This window comes from Protomyctophum parallelum (genome assembly GCF_964188405.1).
Source record: "Protomyctophum parallelum genome assembly, chromosome: 6".
Lineage (NCBI taxonomy): Eukaryota > Metazoa > Chordata > Actinopteri > Myctophiformes > Myctophidae > Protomyctophum > Protomyctophum parallelum.
In genome coordinates, this window is record NC_139701.1 from 1,229,628 (window position 1) to 1,248,802 (window position 19,175).

General features: G+C 42.5%; 2 protein-coding genes across 2 annotated transcripts in view; one reads left to right on the forward strand and one right to left on the reverse strand.

The window, feature by feature from the left end:
• The window catches only part of comp (cartilage oligomeric matrix protein), an 18,837-nt gene extending 17,757 nt beyond the window's left edge, over positions 1–1,080 (forward strand). Inside the window, 2 exon segments of the mRNA XM_083768037.1 lie at positions 103–242; positions 666–1,080. Coding sequence (XP_083624163.1) covers positions 103–242; positions 666–724 — 199 coding nt within the window. The 3' untranslated portion in view covers positions 725–1,080.
• A 3,984-nt stretch (positions 1,081–5,064) lies between these two features.
• The window catches only part of crtc1b (CREB regulated transcription coactivator 1b), a 36,590-nt gene continuing 22,479 nt past the window's right edge, over positions 5,065–19,175 (reverse strand). The window contains exons 11-14 of the mRNA XM_083767353.1: positions 15,794–15,880; positions 14,596–14,682; positions 13,203–13,377; positions 5,065–11,039 (exon numbers count right to left, since the gene is read on the reverse strand). Coding sequence (XP_083623479.1) covers positions 10,825–11,039; positions 13,203–13,377; positions 14,596–14,682; positions 15,794–15,880 — 564 coding nt within the window. The 3' untranslated portion in view covers positions 5,065–10,824. The remainder of the gene's footprint in view (positions 11,040–13,202; positions 13,378–14,595; positions 14,683–15,793; positions 15,881–19,175) is intronic.

Below are 19,175 nucleotides of genomic sequence, written 5' to 3' on the forward strand. Positions count from 1 at the left end.
GAAAAAAGTGTGTCATAATGCGTTCTAATATGGCTTCCTACCTGGTTGTTGTTGTTGTTGTTGTTGTTGTTGACGTGTAAACGGTTGTTTCCTGGTGAACAGGGTGCGTTTCTTCGAGGGTCCTCAGATGGTGGCGGACACAGGCATCATCGTAGACACCACCATGAGAGGGGGACGGCTGGGGGTCTTCTGCTTCTCGCAGGAGAACATCATTTGGTCCAACCTACGCTACCGCTGCAACGGTGACTCTAAAACACACGCCATTCACACCCAGCACCATACCTACAACTATAAAAATCACACCCGTGTGAAGTGACGGGCGCTATTATCAAAATAGCCGATTTGCTTGTCTACATTGGCCCTCTCATCGTCTGTGCCCACCCCTGATGCCATTGTCAATGGCATTTAATGTTTGTGTTAGGACATAATAGCTAATTTGCTCAGACACATGACGTAAATTCTCCCTTCATTGTCAATGGCATTTAATGCTTGTTAGGACAAAAATGTACACTAGCTCAATATAGGAGGGGCTAGCGTCCCATAAAAATATAGTTTTGTTCTAAGTGGATGGCAGAGTTCACAATATACCAGAGAATACACATTTTTGTTAAATTAACCACATCCCTAATCCTCTTGTTTGTCTCTCTCTATCTCTCGCTTTCTAGATACTCTGCCTGAAGATTTTGACACATACAGGGCACAGCAGGTTCAACTGGTGTCTTAATAAATGGAAAAAAGATTCTAGGAAACATTCCAATTTTGAATTCCGACACTGGAATCTATACCTGGCTTGGAAGGGTTCCTGAGAAAATAATCATCAGATTTATACAGATAAAATAAATAATCAAAAGATTATTCTGAAATATGTCAATTCTACAATCTTGTATCCAATGTGTTTGACTGTTTGTACCAAATGAGCCATTTTCTTTATTTGAATGTGTTTGTCTCTAGAACAATACTGGCACAAAATGATTTAATGTCAACTGTATATTTTATTTTTCGGCTTATAACGTTTGAAGATTTAACTGACACCATGTATGTATAAATACCTATGGACTTTGATTAAAAAAGATAAAAATACATTGGCTTTGATCAATTCTGACAACTGATATAGATAACTTTTTTGGGGTGACAGCTTTTAGTGCAAAAGCAAAACTCTGATCACAAATATTTCACAGTCAGTCAGTCAGTCAGTCAGTCAGTCAGTCAGTCAGTCAGTCAGTCAGTCAGTCAGTCAGTCAGTCAGTCAGTCAGTCAGTCAGTCAGTCAGTCAGTCAGTCAGTCAGTCAGTCAGTAGGATACAACAGCAAATACTGTAGCAACACAGAGATGTGTGTGGGGAGGAATTAATTAGCATAATGACAATGGCATAATGATAATGATAATTTAGAGGGGAAAAAAGGAAAACAAAAGAATACAAAAGGATCAAGTAGGCCTGCATTCAGGAGATTGTGATATTGTACAATTAAATTGAACAACTGTTAATCTAGACATAGTAGACATTGTATAGAGGAAAACACCTTCCAACAAAGTTTAATTTGAGCATTTTATTTTATATTATAAACAGAACGGTGCACGTAGGGTTTTTTACTTTTCATTTTCTCACACAGCAACAGATAAATACTACAGATCTTTAACTATGACTTACAGGACAACAGTCATAATAATGCTATTCTCACTAGAAGCTTCGATGCAACTTAAACATGTTCTCCAAGGGCGCTAATCTTATTTACTAGTGGACTGTGGATCATTCAGAAAACCTCATATTATTAAAGACGGTGGTTCCCAACCCTTTTGAGCTTAGACCCACACCCCTAAACACAGTCTCTCTCACACACACACACACACACACACACACACACACACACACACACACACACACACACACACACACACACACACACACACACACACACACACACACACACACACACACTAGTCCTCCTCGTAAGTCGAATAGTGAAAATAGCCAATCTAAAAACTAACGTGTAGAAAACTAACAACGTGTAGCAATGCAACGCATTGTGAGCTTGTAGATCAGCTATTTAAAAAAAATCAAACTTTTTGTAACAAAAATATACGTATATTTTATTATATTTTTGACAATAATTGCCCAAAAGAGGGGGGGGGGGGGGCAACTTGAAAGCGGATTAAAGATGATTTTATGACTGTCAACATGTTTTCATTTTTGGACTATCACCAAACAGAGAAGGACTCCCCTGTGATCTTTGGTACTCCCCATTAAGGGGGAGGGGGCCCGGGCCCCGCCCCCATTAAGGGGGAGGGGGCCCGGGCCCCGCCCCATTAAGGGGGAGGGGGCCCGGGCCCCGCCCCATTAAGGGGGAGGGGGCCCGGGCCCCGCCCCATTAAGGGGGAGGGGGCCCGGGCCCCGCCCCATTAAGGGGGAGGGGGCCCGGGCCCCGCCCCATTAAGGGGGAGGGGGCCCGGGCCCCGCAGGTTGAGAACCACAGATTCAGAAAACCTATTATTATTAAAGGGATGCTATTTTCAGACTGAATAAAATCCTCAAGGGAACCAAGGCAGCATCAAGTACAAACCTCCTCACTTGGCTCTGCTTGAGCCACGAGCACTTTCCATACCGTACCGTAAAAAGGATGTGTCCTTCCACACACACACACACACACACACACACACACACACACACTCACGCACGCACACACGCACACGCACACACACACTCACGCACACGCACACACACACACACACGCACGCACGCACACACACGCACACACACACACACACACACACACACACACACACTGACCTAGTTTGAAACGTTGTACATTTCCATCACTCTTCAGCACATTACATCGCGTTAGCGATGCAACGGTGCATTTGGACAGATTTTTATTATAATGTATTACATTTTTTGGAATCGAATGAATCGATTTAGCTTGATTACCAGTTACACCGTTATACTGTGTGGTCAAACCAACACAGAATGGGGCCATTGGTGGTCTGTATGATTCAACATTTGTATATTTGTGACATCCCATAATCAGAAACCCTTCATATCCATACAGTATACTGTACTTTATCTTTTTTATGTTTAGCAATCCATGGACCACTTAGTTTTCACTTCTTTGTATGACAGTGCCATGCAAAAGAAGCCAAAATAGCCAGTCTACAAGTTTACCCCCCCCCCCCCCCCCCCCCCCCCCCGCCCACACACACACACACACACACACACACACACACACACACACATGCGTGACGCGCACACACACACACCCCTATAATGGTCAAGTGTTTTAAATAAATATTGAACCTATGAAAAGTGTTAAGAGCTTAGTTGTGACTAAACAGAACTACATTGGATCCATTGATTCCATTTCCTGAAAAGTTAACGGTTGTGGACCGTCCGACAGCGGTCACCTATACGGTGTAAACGAGAGTAAATCCTTTGAGTTTGATGTTTACATTTTAGGCTTTTTGTGAATGCTGTAAAATACACCTAGAACACTAATGTTATGTGATCAGTGGTCAGAGAGAATGGCTGTGGAATTGTTTATTATCATCCAGGGCTGGGTGATATGGATATATCACTTTTTGACCAAATAGTTATTATCTATATTGACGATAATGTACATGTGTATGCATTTCATCATTTATTAATTTGCAAAAATAGCCGATTGACTGATTGTGAGCTCGTAGATCTGCAATTTTGGACCATTTTTTAAAGTATAAAATAAGGCTTATTAAGTGATTAAAACCAGGAAAAGGCAACACTTTTGCCATCACCATATTACGATATGAAAAATCCCAGACAATATCTGGTCTCATATCACAATATTGATGTAATATCGATATATTGCCCAGCCCCATTATAGTCATGTTAAAGGACAAATTCACCCATTTTCATATAATTGGTCCTCACTCGGTCTGTCTCTCATAGGAGGGCTGTGGACACTTCAGAACCCGCCTACCAGTGACGTGATCGTAATGCGAGAACAATTATAGCATGCTGACTTTCCAGGAATGGCTTTAGCTTGGATGGATTCCTCATCGATGATGTCACTGGTAGGCAGGTTTCTCAACTGTCGACATCTCTCCTCTGAGACACAGACCAAGTAGATTTGTTTTTCTTTTAACCATTTTATCATGAGCACTATAGTGGGGACCAATTATACGAGGATAGCGGTTGAAAATGGGTGAAGTGGGCCTTTAAGTGACAGCATGTGTGTTGCCTCAATCTAGACATAAACAACATCCTTTTTGACAGTATACCAACACATGCACTGAGGACGAGAAAGTGAACCAGTTTTATGATTATGTTTAGAGTAGATTAACGTTTTCCACTCCCTTGAAGCTTTCTGGAAAACAGATTTGGAGTTTCCATAAAAAGCCCACTAGCCCCTCATCCTTCCTGTTAGTGTTGGCTCTAGCACTATGTTGGCAGTGGCACTATGGATGGCCAAAGACAAGCATCCATCAAGGCCACATTCCCACTTCATGGCCTTGGACCAAAACTGTCAGATTTCTTTTAGCAATTCAGACATTTATGCATCTCTGATAGTATTGGAGACTTCCCCAAACAGTGTTTAGTAAAAAATAATAACATATGTATATATATATATATATATATATATATATATATATATATATATATATATATATATATATACATACAGAGCAACTTACAACAGGCAGGTTGAAACTGCTGCGCACATAATTCCAAACACTATTTGGGGAAGTCTCAAAGACTGCCAAAGATGCATATGTCAGAATCAATCAAATAAATGGCTGATAGTCTTAGTTGGTCCAAAGGCTAACCAACTTCAGTTCACAACACTACATACTTCCCAAAAACCAACTATCACATGACATGAGAGATGAAGAAATGGTCAACACAAGAAGTACATTCGGATACTGATTTCTTTCCAACGACACAGGAGAACAAGCTGCACTGGATTAAGCCCTTTCTAGTTTTGCATCCCTCAAAAAAAATCTTCACAGGTACAAAATCAAATAAAAAATAGAACAAGACAAGCCAAAAATAGTTTACAAAGGAAAATGTACAGAATACATTTTTTTTTCTCTCTTGACATGAAAACATTTCCGGAGTATAGATCTGGTGTGAAACAGTCAGCATTCACATAGGGCATAAGAACAGTCTCTGTTCCTTCAACAGGAAGTCACAAATAAAGTGCGAAGCAACTACAGTAGCTGACTAAACATTGCACAATAGAAAAAACAAAACAAACATCAAAATTACACTTAATCCAGTCTATAACCTGACATGATAGGCAAATAAAACTATTAAAGCCATGTCTTTAGAATCCCCACTGTGCGATACAGGGCCTTTTACGATAAAACAGAGGAATTATGCTGTTTTCCATTTCACCCATTTTCAACCTATCCTCACTAATAATCACAAGATGGCACCATTTTGTATAGTACTCAGTCTGTGTCTCAAAGGAGGGCTGTGGACAGTTTCTTCTTTTCTCTTTGTTGGAGGGCTGTGGACAGTTCAGAAACCTGCGTACTAGTGAGTGACATCATCGGTAGGTTTGGTCATTTATTTCAAACGTAACCTTTGTTTTGGTTAATGCGAGAACAATGGCTTATTTCAACATGCCAACTCTGCGTGTGTGTGATGTCATTGGTAGACAAGAGTTCCATAATGTCCACAGCCCATCAATGAGACGCAGAGTGAAGGCTCTGGTTTCTTTTGATAACATGTTTTACAAACATTACGGAGAAGTGGCGCGTGCACGTATTGGTGGGTACTAGGGTTATGCCCAGTAGTAGTGTATTATTGTCAGGCCTTGTGACTATCAAACATATCACACAATGCAGCTTTGAAAATACTCCACTTGAGCGTATACATAAATCTCATATGCATACACTATACAGTATATACACATAATGTATCAAAGGACCAGACTGTTGTGGCTATCATGTCATGCATTTGACTGTGGGACACAGGTTCAAGTCCCAGGTATGCAAACAAACGGTACAAGCGCCATTACGCCAATCACTTCAATCACTGCCAGAGCGAGAGATAAAGAGAAGAGGAAAACATGGTTCCGTTTTCTTTGCCAAGTTTATAATAGGAACATAAAAACAAGACGACGTGTGAGTGCGCTGCAAGGGTCTGGATTCAATGTTAGCGTATCTGGATAGAATGCAGTTCTAATCATAATCAGGCCTGTCACAATTATAACATAAACTGAATTCTTCCCATTAATCTGCATGGAAATAGACAATCTACAAACTGAAAAGTTTGTGTTGTGTTGTGAGCTTGTAGATCTATTTCTAAAGTGTATGAATCAAGGCCAATTTTGGCCATAGTACAATAGGTAGGCTACATGCTTATTTTGAGTATTGGTATTGGTCATAATATCCTATCTGCCCTGGGCAATGTTGTGTCCAAAGCCTAAAAAACAAACAAACATAATTTCTATTTATGTTCCAATGTTCAATGCCCAAAAACACAATGAAATCATTGTATGACAATTAAAGGGATATTTCACACAAAATAATAACAATACATACAATACAAAAAAGTAGGCCTATTGTTAATATCCGTGATTTTTCCATTCATTTTTATGTTCATTTTATTTGAAAGTGAAATATCCCTTTAACCGTCAACTTTAATGTCATGCTGGTGGCAGCCCTGATCACAACTCTTGGTTTGTAGGGAGACATTACAGCAGTGGTTCCCAAAGTGGGGTCCAGGGACCCCCAGGGGTCCTTGAGGGAGTTCCAGGGGGTCCCCAGCTGTTTGGAACCAAATGGACCATTATGGGTCTGTAACTTTGAGAGTGCACAAATGGAACCAAATGGACCCATCATATATGGGACATGGCATATCTCTTCAAATGGGGGTCCGCTTAGTGTCAATTTGGGGGGTCCTTGACGTGAAAAGGTTTGGGAACCACTGCACTACAGTGTATGAAGAGAGAGTGGAACAACAACGGTCTGCATCCTCCAACTATAACAGCTGCAGGACGCACACCGCAAAAGGTCGTTTTGGTGACTACGTAACTGGCTAAAATCTGAAGGCGCACAAAAACATATTCTGATATCAACCAGGACTTTAGGAGTTATGGAGAAACGGAGTTGGCAACAAGTGTCACATGACAACAACAAGTGTCACATGACAAGATACCGAGTTAGTTAGAAACCCAGGCATGCATCCCTATACCTTTTAGACTAGTTGCCACTTGCATTTTATCTTTTATCTCACACGGACCAAACTAGAATAGCTATGATAGACCTTCAGGGATTTGGACTGTCAGGTTGTTATAAGTCATGCATTCTCTTAAGAGTGATCTAGCGTATGTACATGGTTCATCTGAATTAGGGCTACAACTATGTTCTTCGCAAATACTCTTATCGCTTACCTTTTTAATGAATTGAATAATCGTGTCGTGCAAAAATAATGAATATAGCTGATCGACAAGCTCCCAACACGTCACAGACTCGCAGTGTGTTGTCGATCGCCTATTTTCACAATTTGACATTTTTTGGAAACAGCCCCGACACAGGGATAGAGATTAATCAATGGGATAGAGATTAATCAATTATTTGATTATACATTTTCAAATTTTCACTTTATTTTATTAATCGATTAATACATCGATTACCCAGATTAACCGTTGCAACCCTAATCTGAATGACTGCAGTTCAACAAGAGAAACGTGGAAATGAAGAGAAAGGCTCAAACCACCACTAGGCAGAATGGTCATGGACCTGGCATCTTCCACTGAAGTTTGGCTCAAAAAACACAAACAAAAACAAACTCTAGCTATTTAAAAACAAACATTTGGATATATACTATGGAATAATCTATATCATCTGTTCTATATAGTTTCTGTTATCTCATGGTCAGATTCTTAAAATCTCATTTGCATAGGAATCACAAATCTATTGAAGGCAAACAAAAAGACATGTACAAAATAACTAAATGTTAACTGAAAACGAAGTCGGAGAACTTTAGAAGTTTTGTCCTAAACCAAACGTGATTCCTCTTTTCTTTTCTGTTTTCTTTTTTTACAAGTTGGAATGGGACAGCATCTCACAGACGGATTTGTGTAAAGCCAATGATAAGCATCTGTATTTTTTTTTTTCACCCTTCTGTACATACAGTAGACATTACAATATACAAAACTTCACCACAGGGAAGCTCTGACAAAAACAAAAAGGTGTATTACTAATTTACTGTGCTCAAATTCAAAAAGAAAAACACATGCTAAATACTATAGTCACACTCTAGAGGCATGGCTTGCTCATAGCCCTCAATTGAGACAAGCATTTGACAGATGACACTAGAATGGATAATGAACTGACAGGGATGTAGCGATTCATATCGTTATGTTAGTCCTGCAGACAACTCTGTGTAAACACCAATCATAATTAGAAAAAAGATGTAAACACATTTCTATACTACATCCCTGATTGTTTGAGCAAGATTGTGTGGCTCTTTGATACCATCAATAGCACATTCAGTTCCTTTCATTTTTTAGAAATATATATTTTATAAATGGTTATTAGCAGGAATCTCTCAACGCAAATACTGGCTCCAGCAGCTCTTTGTTTGATGCAAGAACATTTAATACATTAACTTAAATGTACGTTAAAAACTTTTTGGAGATGTGAATCGTACCAAATTGTACCAAACATTTGATGAACACACTTTTTAAATGTATTTCATTTGTGAAAATCCACATTTTTAAACTTGGAACCACTTAAACCCTATATATTTAGTTAACCGTGTAGGTCTGCTAGTATTTCTCTCTACACCATGTTTCACAGAAAATAGCCGATCTACTTGACCACATCCTGAGCTTGTAATTTGCAATGTTTGCCAAATGTTCACCCCAGAATTGGTTCATGTGGTATTTCACTTTAATACACATATGAAGTCATTTTAACATATAATCTAGCTTGTGTGTACACCCCAGAGTTTTTAAGCTGCTTGATGTTTTCTTTTTTTTTTTTTTCAATAAATGTATTTATTTATTACTTGACAATTACTTAAGAATTAAATGAATTGTACTAAAGTGAAATACCCTTTAAGTATTCACTACTTAAATTGTTCAAACGGCAACATTTTCTTTTAAATTCATGAATATAGTTTTACACCCGAGCCCTTGTGGCCAGGGTCACAAAAGCTTTTCATCCCAGTTCTTGTCAGAGCTTCCCTGCCAAGGAGCGGAAAGCCTCCCCATATTTGCACTTTCCTTCAAAGACTTTAAACCCAGCTTACAGTACTTTGCAGACAGTAGTGGGTTTTTTGCTTTCTTCTTTTTTGTAATCTTATAAAACATCGAGAGTTTAGCTAGAAACTTTACCGGTACAAAATACAGTACATTGATTTGTCAAACCTTACATTACATAACCACAAATAATCACTGACCGATAAGTTAAGTATCCTTTTCAAATACAAGAAAAATGTTACGAGAAGTGACGAAAATACATTAGTCACATTAGACACTAACGCAGAACAGTAGAATATCCATGTAAGGCAAAATCAGGTGTTCTCACAGTGACAACTTCAAAAAGATTTGCTTCTGAAGAACTTTTCTAGTGTTCTCTGCTTTAAAAATAACCTTATTTTTTCAAAGGGATAGGTCATTACTAGATATATTGGCATGAAGACAATTTGGATATTCTGTCACATTACATTTCAAAGCCTGCTTTATTCACTCAGCTACTGTAACTCAAAATAAGCACCTGAATAAAATGTTATTTTTGGGATCATGTACTGTTTTTCCTAGATGAGAAATTTGAGTATGCCCGGATTTTATCAGGCCATTTTTAACTGGGATAAATCCCACTCCTACATGAATCATCAGAGAGCAAATATGGGGAGGTTTTGCACTCCACTCATAACCAAGAAGCTTAATAAACACATAATATGTATACATTAGTTAATAAACAAGACGCAAACCACATCAGTGCAATTTGTAGAACACGACTACAGCAGGATAGCGTTTTGGCATCAAACTTAAATTATGAAATGCAATATATCATATATAAACAATATAAATATAAATCATAAACCAAGATAATAAATAAAAAATGTATGTATAAATACACAAACATCATACAGTGTGTTGACAATATAAACATTTGGTTGTCAAAAAATAAAGCTTTGAGTGAGAGAGAAAGCTGTAAAGTATGATGGAGAAACCAAATAACTTGATTCCAGGGTAGAAACCACTCGACTGTGGTATTTTGCACTTAAAATGTAAGTGTACGCAGGTACATACATACATATATGTATATGTATGTATATATATATATATATATATATATATATATATTTATATATAATAAATAAAAAGCATTCAAAAACGGACACAGTTTAGCAAATCTTTCAAGCAGCTTTCCCGTAGGAAAAGAAAGAAAAAAATTAATAAACCATAAATAAATGTGACCAAAAAAATTAATGTGCATTGTTGTTGTTGGGGTACATGTTGGCAGGTATGTTATACACTGTAAACAGAGCAGGCTAGCGAAAGCGCCGCGCGGATCAACCTCATTCAAAAATAATGACAGCAACGATGCCATTCCCCAGCAAGCCAATAGGACGTCTCTGCCTCTTCCTCGTTTGTTTGTATGTATGTATGTCTTTTTGGTGGTGCATCGTCTCAGGAGGGCTTTGAGAGTTCAAAAAGGGCGAGGAGGTCTGACAGCTGAACGGCCATGCAATTCGGGGAGAGGTTTAAGTCGGCCACCAAACCCCCTTTTATAATTTCTCTCCTTTCCAGAGTCAAGTAGTGGGGTCGTCGTTTCCCTTTTTCCTTTTTTTATCTATGCTTTTCAGTCGGGGCCACAGTGCGGTTGGTACTCTCACAGCCGGTCCATCCTGAAGGCGTCCTCCGTGGCGGGGTCGGCCAGCACCATGTCGGGGTCGTTGAGCATGTGGAGTCCGTCCAGGGTCAGCGGGTCGATCTTCAGCTCGTCCAGCGGGAACTGGGAGTCGGCGTCGAAACTCACATCGCCGACGACGCCGGCCAAAGAGTTGGTCAACTCCTTGGAAAGGCTGGGCGGAGACTCCCCCGTTACTGGAATATTGTTTTTTTTTTTTTTTTGGCCATATAAATTAATTAATCAACAATTACACAACAAGTTGTCCAATAGCTTAAAGGACCACTTCACCACTTTTCAACCTATCTTCATATAATAGGTCCTCACTAATAATCATGAAGAAATGGCGCAATTTTTTTCTACTCGGTCTGTGTCTCATAGGAGGGCTGTGGGCAGTTTAGAAACCGTCTTCCAGTGACATAATCGATGGGGAATACAAGCTAATAGAAACTGCAGGCTTTCTAGTCCTGAAAAGTTGCAATGTGAAAATGGAAGCCATCGTTCTCACGATAATGAAAATCTAAACATTTTTGTAAAAAGATATTGTTTAAAAAGAATCTGCCTAATGATGATGTCACTGGAAGACAGTTTCTAAACTGCCCACAGCCCTCCTATGAGACAGACTGAGTAGAAAAAAATCGTGCCATGTTTTCATGATTATTAGTGAGGACCTATAACCTATTATATGAAGATAGGTTGAAAAGTGGTGAAGTGGTCCTTTAAATGTATATAAAGTAGATTGTAGAACGTTGTATGAGAACTATAATAGTAATAATAATAATTATTATTTTTAAAGGTGTGATATAACAACAAAAAGATTGTGAAGTAGTAGTCATTTTGTTATGACGTGAAAACTCCTGAATTTGTGTTTTTGTTTTCCTGTGTGATCCGCAAACTGACAGCAGCCATTGTCCAACTGCTTCCGTTGGGCAAGGTAGTTTTTACCCTGAATATATTCATTGCATTACAATGTTGCACAGATGACTACTGCCTTTTGTGCCACATAAGGTTGACAGGGAAATACAGTAACAAAAACATTATACAACAGAGGTGTACAAGTGTGACATCTAGTGGTTAAATGTCACTGGCCAGACTGTGGGGTCACACTTGAGAAACCAGTCAGTCACTAACACTGACAGAAAATAAACTTTGTGCAGGTTTTGTTATTGTCAATATCGTCTACTCTGATTTGTTGTCTAAAGTGGGAATCTTAAGTTACACACTAATACTACTACAACATCCTTTCCTATAGCACCAGTTAGCCCCGTCTAAGCTCTGACGGACAACAGCGAAAACTAGCAAAGCAGTAGTGTCACCATGATAGAATTTCTAACTTTGAAATATAATTTCACAAGGGAGACTCAGTCCAATCGTGTAAAGTCCGTATTTCATGCCATTGTGATGTAACATTACAAGAAAAATGCCTTTTCACCATGTCGAGTTCAAAACGTAATGGAAATGATCTGCTAAATCGAGGTAAGTTAAGTTCCGTTGCCAATGGAGAAACCATATAACGTGGACGTGAGGCATACAGATTTAGCATCACGTGTTAGGAGATGCATGGTTCAAGTAGACAAGTGACAGATTATACGGAATGAATTTGAAGCTGCACTGAATGAATGCAGAAACACGGAACGAGCAGAAAGAGCGGAACGTCTGACCAGTCGTCACGGTAGCAGAACGAATTACACACAAATGTCTCAGAGGCGGAAAACACCCACCATTAGTTCTGATCCCGCCCACCCCAACCTCTGAATGCATATTGTACTAGTTTTGGGATCTGCCAAACCAAACTGACATTGGTTGTTCTGGTACTGGAGTATGCATCAGGCTTAACAGTCAACATACAGTATTTGTTTTGTTAAAGACATCTCAGACTTTTAGAGTGAGAAATGTAAACGGTTCTACAAAAGTTCCGACATCAGACCCCAATGCTGCGCACAGACAGTTTTCAATGGAAGCCAAGGACACATTCCGCACTTTCCACCCAACAGTAACGATGCTGTATATTATGAACAATTATTATTTATGCCAACACACTAGTTAGCAGAGTCACTACAGTAGAAGGACTACTGTACACACTACTAACGTGTGTGTACCACACATAGCTGTCTAACGTGTCTGTGTGTGAATATGTGTGTGTGTCTGTGTCAGACTGCCACAACAGCGCTTCGTTGTCTAACTAACGTGTGTGTACACAGCACACTGTCTAACGTGTGTGTGTGTGTGTGTGTGTGTGTGTGTGTCACGCTATTGCAATTTACGAGCTGCGTTCGCTTCCTGCGTTCGCACGTCTTACTTGCATCTCACCTATCTATGGTGTGTGTTTGTGTGTGTGGTATGTGGGTAACTAGGGGTACCTGTGAGGATGATGTTGGGGATGTTGCCATGGTTACTGTATCCTAGCTGCTGCACATCCTGAAGGGTGCTCCCAGTGAGGCCCATCATGGCCGCCTGCGTGTAGTTGAGGGTGGAGCACTGATTGTACAGGCTGTTGGAGCTGATGGGGTTCTCGATCATGTTGAACTGTTCCAGCTAGATGGACACCATTTTTGGGAAGAACAAAGTGAGAAACAATTTAAATTTACCCTTTTAAACACTTACTAAAACATATATTTGTTGTCAAATTTAGAGGCCCGTCGGTTGTGGAGCCATCACTACAGTAAGTCATCATCATCCTTGCCAATATTTATGAAAAAAAACAAAATCTAATTTCTTCCTAACTGTAGTACATACGATTTAGTTCTGATGTGTAATCTTTTCTGTGATGCTGTAGCATGATCGAGTAGGGCGTTACTTTCAAAGTATAACAACGTATACAGTAGATGCAACAGGTCTAAACGGGTTAAAGACGAGTTGTATTGAATTGTATTTTTGGCCGTTTTTGATCACTTTTCAGACCGGAGGTTAAAAACAAGTAAACAACTTCTCAGGGCTTCCATGTCGGGCTGTTCCCCCTTGTTGTTGGTGCTCCTTGTTGTTGGTGCTCCTTGTTGTTGTTGTTCCCCCTTGTTGTTGTTGCTGTTCCCCCTTGTTGTTCCATGTCGGGCTGTTCCCCCTTGTTGTTGTTGCTCGCGGTGGTGGAATATTTTTCGACACTATGACACTGATGGCACGATGGCACTATTTTAAGGCAGATTTTCGTGAAATGGAGCTACAATCACCATGTGGTGATTCTACAAAGGTTAGTGAAAAACTCCCGCGGTGAAGTTATGTTGACGATTGTAAACTAAAGTGCTGTAAGGGCCGATTCATACTCCTATTTTACTGCTGTTTCGGCGCTGTAGTGCCGAAATGATTTCGGCTCGTCAGACATTTTCAGTAGCACCGAAGAGCCGACTTTAGGACGGTACCCGCCCCCCCCCCCCCCCCGAATCTCCAATGACGTCACATTGTAGGCTCTACAGCGCCGAACGGACTTTTATTCGGCTCTAAAATAGTAGTATGAATCGGCCCTTAGAGGAAGGAAGGCACTGGAGCATCTCAGACAGTTTAAGCCCTTTTAATTCACAGGGTGCAAGTAAACGTTTCGATCCGTCACATCTTTGTCAGGTCGTGGTCATAAAGCGCCGTAAGAGTTAAACTAGCTTAGTAGCTTACTGGATACCACATGAGTTGTTAAACCAATCAATAAACCTTGGCTAGTTGTGGGTTTATGCCTATTAGCATAGAGTGAACACATCTTCAACATATCAGTTTACTACTAGTCATTGATTATCACTTTCGATTCATGCATTGCGTGGATTGTGTCACCTGATGAGACAATGCATTGGTCTGTCTTGAAGCCATCTGCTGATCGTAGAATGAATCACCAAATATACTGCCCACCACGGGAATGTGCTGCAAGACATAATCATTAAACTGTTAATTTACATCACCATGGCATCTGAAATGAACAGCGGGGAAAACAAAATAAAAAAGCACAAAACATACACTAGCCAAGGAGGTGGGTTGTTCAATCCCACAAGCAGATCTTTTTTAGTAATGCCATGACAGAAACAAGCTGGAGGCAAAGTCAAAGATCGGCCAGAGTAGTGAGAGGCGTTGACCGAAGCAAATGGTTTTCTCATGGCAGCACAAAACACATCTTGTAATCTGTAATGAGACAAGTTGAAGCACCTCAGGAAATGATTCATCAGCACTGTATGATAAGCTTTCTTTCAAGGTGCTTGTTTTCAAGTGTATTCAAGTTTTTTGCAAGAGTAAACAAAGCACTAGTTGTTTTCAACCTTCTCACCTTATTGTCCAAAAAGTTAAATAAATAACATATCTTCAAGCACATCGTACTATGTATGGCGCAGTGACCTTGTAGATGTGCTATTTCTGCCATTTAAAAAATAAAGCCATTTAGCAATATAACAGGCCAAGGGTCTTTGGCATGGGAAGCCCTCGTTTAGCCCTCGTTTAGCCTACCTACATTTAGCAACAATCTGAGGGCTTTCATCCCAAAGGAGCGGCAGTGGCTCAGGAGGTAGAACGGCCCCTTGGAAATCAGAAGGTCCCCATACAGTAGGTTCAATCCTGGACTCTCCCTGGGTTAGTGTCAAAGTGTCCTTGAGCAAGACACGGAGGCACTAACTGCTCCTGATGAGCAGGTTGGTGCCTCGCGTGGTTTCCTCTGCCACTGGTGTGAGAATGTATGTGTGGATGTAATGCACATCGTAAACCGCTTTGGAGAAAGGCGCTACACAAATGCACCATTTTACCAAAGGAAGAAAGCATCCACCACCATAATGATCATCCTACATGCACAGTACAAGTGAACAATCAAGAGCGATGAGGAGGAAATGACAGAAGCAGCCGTGGACACCATGGACAGGACAACTGTAGACCGGAGAATGAAAAGCAGTGTTAAACAGATTCAGACCTAATCCCCCCCGAGACCGAACAAGGAACAAAGAAGCCCCTTCCCCCGAAAAGCAGCGAGCTCGGCGTGTGGGCGGGGCCTTACTTGAGGCGAGCTGCCAGGCGAGAAGCCTTGATTGGAGACAGGGGAGGTTGGAGACTGATTGGCTGGGGAGCCAGTCTGATTGCGGTACTGTTGGAGGGAAGAGGGTTAGCTAGCACGGAGCGCCATGACAGTCACACAAATCTGAGGCCCCTTTTCCACCAAAACTAAAACGTTGGTTCTAGAACAGGTTCCGTTCTTTATTCTTTATGATGGTTTAGATCACATCTGCATCTTCCAACCTGAATAGTAGGCGCGGCCACTTTGTAACAGTAACATCAGGGCAAGAAGAAGTATTCTTTTGGTTCCAGTTCCGAACCAACCTCTGCGATCTGAACCTGAATCTGAATTCTGAACCCAAATTTGAATTTGAACCTGAATCTGGTTCAAAATTAGGCTGGAAAAAAGAACGGAAGCGGTTCAACCCCGGTGGAAAAGGGGCCTGACAGGAAGGGAACAGAGAGGAAAAGGGGCCCGACAGGAAGGGAACAGAGAGGAAAAGGGGCCTGACAGGAAGGGAACAGAGAGGAAAAGGGGCCTGACAGGAAGGGAACAGAGAGGAAAAGGGGCCTGACAGGAAGGGAACAGAGAGGAAAAGGGGCCTGACAGGAAGGGAACAGAGGAAAAGGGGCCTGACAGGAAGGGAACAGAGAGGAAAAGGGGCCTGACAGGAAGGGAACAGAGAGGAAAAGGGGCCTGACAGGAAGGGAACAGAGAGGAAAAGGGGCCTGACAGGAAGGGAATAGAGGAAAAGGGGCCTGACAGGAAGGGAACAGAGAGGAAAAGGGGCCTGACAGGAAGGGAACAGAGAGGAAAAGGGGCCTGACAGGAAGGGAACAGAGAGGAAAAGGGGCCTGACAGGAAGGGAATAGAGGAAAAGGGGCCTGACAGGAAGGGAACAGAGAGGAAAAGGGGCCTGACAGGAAGGGAACAGAGAGGAAAAGGGGCCTGACAGGAAGGGAACAGAGAGGAAAAGGGGCCTGACAGGAAGGGAACAGAGAGGAAAAGGGGCCTGACAGGAAGGGAATAGAGAGGAAAAGGGGCCTGACAGGAAGGGAACAGAGAGGAAAAGGGGCCTGACAGGAAGGGAATAGAGGAAAAGGGGCCTGACAGGAAGGGAATAGAGAGGAAAAGGGGCCTGACAGGAAGGGAACAGAGAGGAAAAGGGGCCTGACAGGAAGGGAACAGAGAGGAAAAGGGGCCTGACAGGAAGGGAACAGAGAGGAAAAGGGCCTGACAGGAAGGGAACAGAGAGGAAAAGGGGCCTGACAGGAAGGGAATAGAGGAAAAGGGGCCTGACAGGAAGGGAATAGAGAGGAAAAGGGGCCTGACAGGAAGGGAATAGAGAGGAAAAGGGGCCTGACAGGAAGGGAACAGAGAGGAAAAGGGCCTGACAGGAAGGGAACAGAGGAAAAGGGCCTGACAGGAAGGGAACAGAGAGGAAAAGGGGCCTGACAGGAAGGGAACAGAGAGGAAAAGGGGCCTGACAGGAAGGGAATAGAGAGGAAAAGGGCCTGACAGGAAGGGAACAGAGAGGAAAAGGGGCCTGACAGGAAGGGAATAGAGAGGAAAAGGGCCTGACAGGAAGGGAACAGAGAGGAAAAGGGGCCTGACAGGAAGGGAATAGAGGAAAAGGGGCCTGACAGGAAGGGAACAGAGAGGAAAAGGGGCCTGACAGGAAGGGAACAGAGAGGAAAAGGGCCTGACAGGAAGGGAACAGAGAGGAAAAGGGCCTGACAGGAAGGGAATAGAGGAAAAGGGGCCTGACAGGAAGGGAACAGAGAGGAAAAGGGGCCTGACAGGAAGGGAACAGAGAGGAAAAGGGGCCTGACAGGAAGGGAACAGAGAGGAAAAGGGGCCTGACAGGAAGGGAACAGAGAGGAAAAGGGCCTGACAGGAAGGGAATAGAGGAAAAGGGGCCTGACAGGAAGGGAACAGAGAGGAAAAGGGGCCTGACAGGAAGGGAATAGAGGAAAAGGGGCCTGACAGGAAGGGAACAGAGAGGAAAAGGGGCCTGACAGGAAGGGAACAGAGAGGAAAAGGGGCCTGACAGGAAGGGAACAGAGAGGAAAAGGGGCCTGACAGGAAGGGAACAGAGAGGAAAAGGGGCCTGACAGGAAGGGAACAGAGAGGAAAAGGGGCCTGACAGGAAGGGAACAGAGAGGAAAAGGGGCCTGACAGGAAGGGAACAGAGAGGAAAAGGGGCCTGACAGGAAGGGAACAGAGAGGAAAAGGGGCCTGACAGGAAGGGAATAGAGGAAAAGGGGCCTGACAGGAAGGGAACAGAGAGGAAAAGGGGCCTGACAGGAAGGGAACAGAGAGGAAAAGGGGCCTGACAGGAAGGGAATAGAGGAAAAGGGGCCTGACAGGAAGGGAATAGAGAGGAAAAGGGGCCTGACAGGAAGGGAACAGAGAGGAAAAGGGCCTGACAGGAAGGGAATAGAGGAAAAGGGGCCTGACAGGAAGGGAATAGAGAGGAAAAGGGGCCTGACAGGAAGGGAATAGAGGAAAAGGGGCCTGACAGGAAGGGAACAGAGAGGAAAAGGGGCCTGACAGGAAGGGAACAGAGAGGAAAAGGGCCTGACAGGAAGGGAATAGAGAGGAAAAGGGGCCTGACAGGAAGGGAATAGAGGAAAAGGGGCCTGACAGGAAGGGAACAGAGAGGAAAAGGGGCCTGACAGGAAGGGAACAGAGAGGAAAAGGGCCTGACAGGAAGGGAATAGAGGAAAAAGGGCCTGACAGGAAGGGAACAGAGAGGAAAAGGGGCCTGACAGGAAGGGAACAGAGAGGAAAAGGGGCCTGACAGGCAGGGAATAGAGAGGAAAAGGGGCCTGACAGGAAGGGAACAGAGAGGAAAAGGGGCCTGACAGGAAGGGAACAGAGAGGAAAAGGGGCCTGACAGGAAGGGAACAGAGAGGAAAAGGGCCTGACAGGAAGGGAACAGAGAGGAAAAGGGGCCTGACAGGAAGGGAACAGAGAGGAAAAGGGGCCTGACAGGAAGGGAACAGAGAGGAAAAGGGGCCTGACAGGAAGGGAACAGAGAGGAGCTTTTCTATGGATTCCATTGACTACAAGAACTAAGTGAACCGTGTCGGGTTGTGCATTTTCATACGCTACGGCTTGGTTTCAGATAAGGTTAACAGAACCCAATTTGGGCCCGGCGCAGGACATAGTATTACTAACACTGCATTTTCTAAACCCAGAACTTATACATGGTAGGTTTTGGGTTGCCTATCGTAGCCAGAAAAACTGTTGTTAGTTATGAAGAGGAGGTGTGGAGGGTGCAGGCGGTGTTTAAACACCTGCGGTCGGGAACAGGCGCTCAAAATATAGCCTATGTGCTCCGCGAAATCCCGCACCCTCCCGCAATAAACCAGATATAATA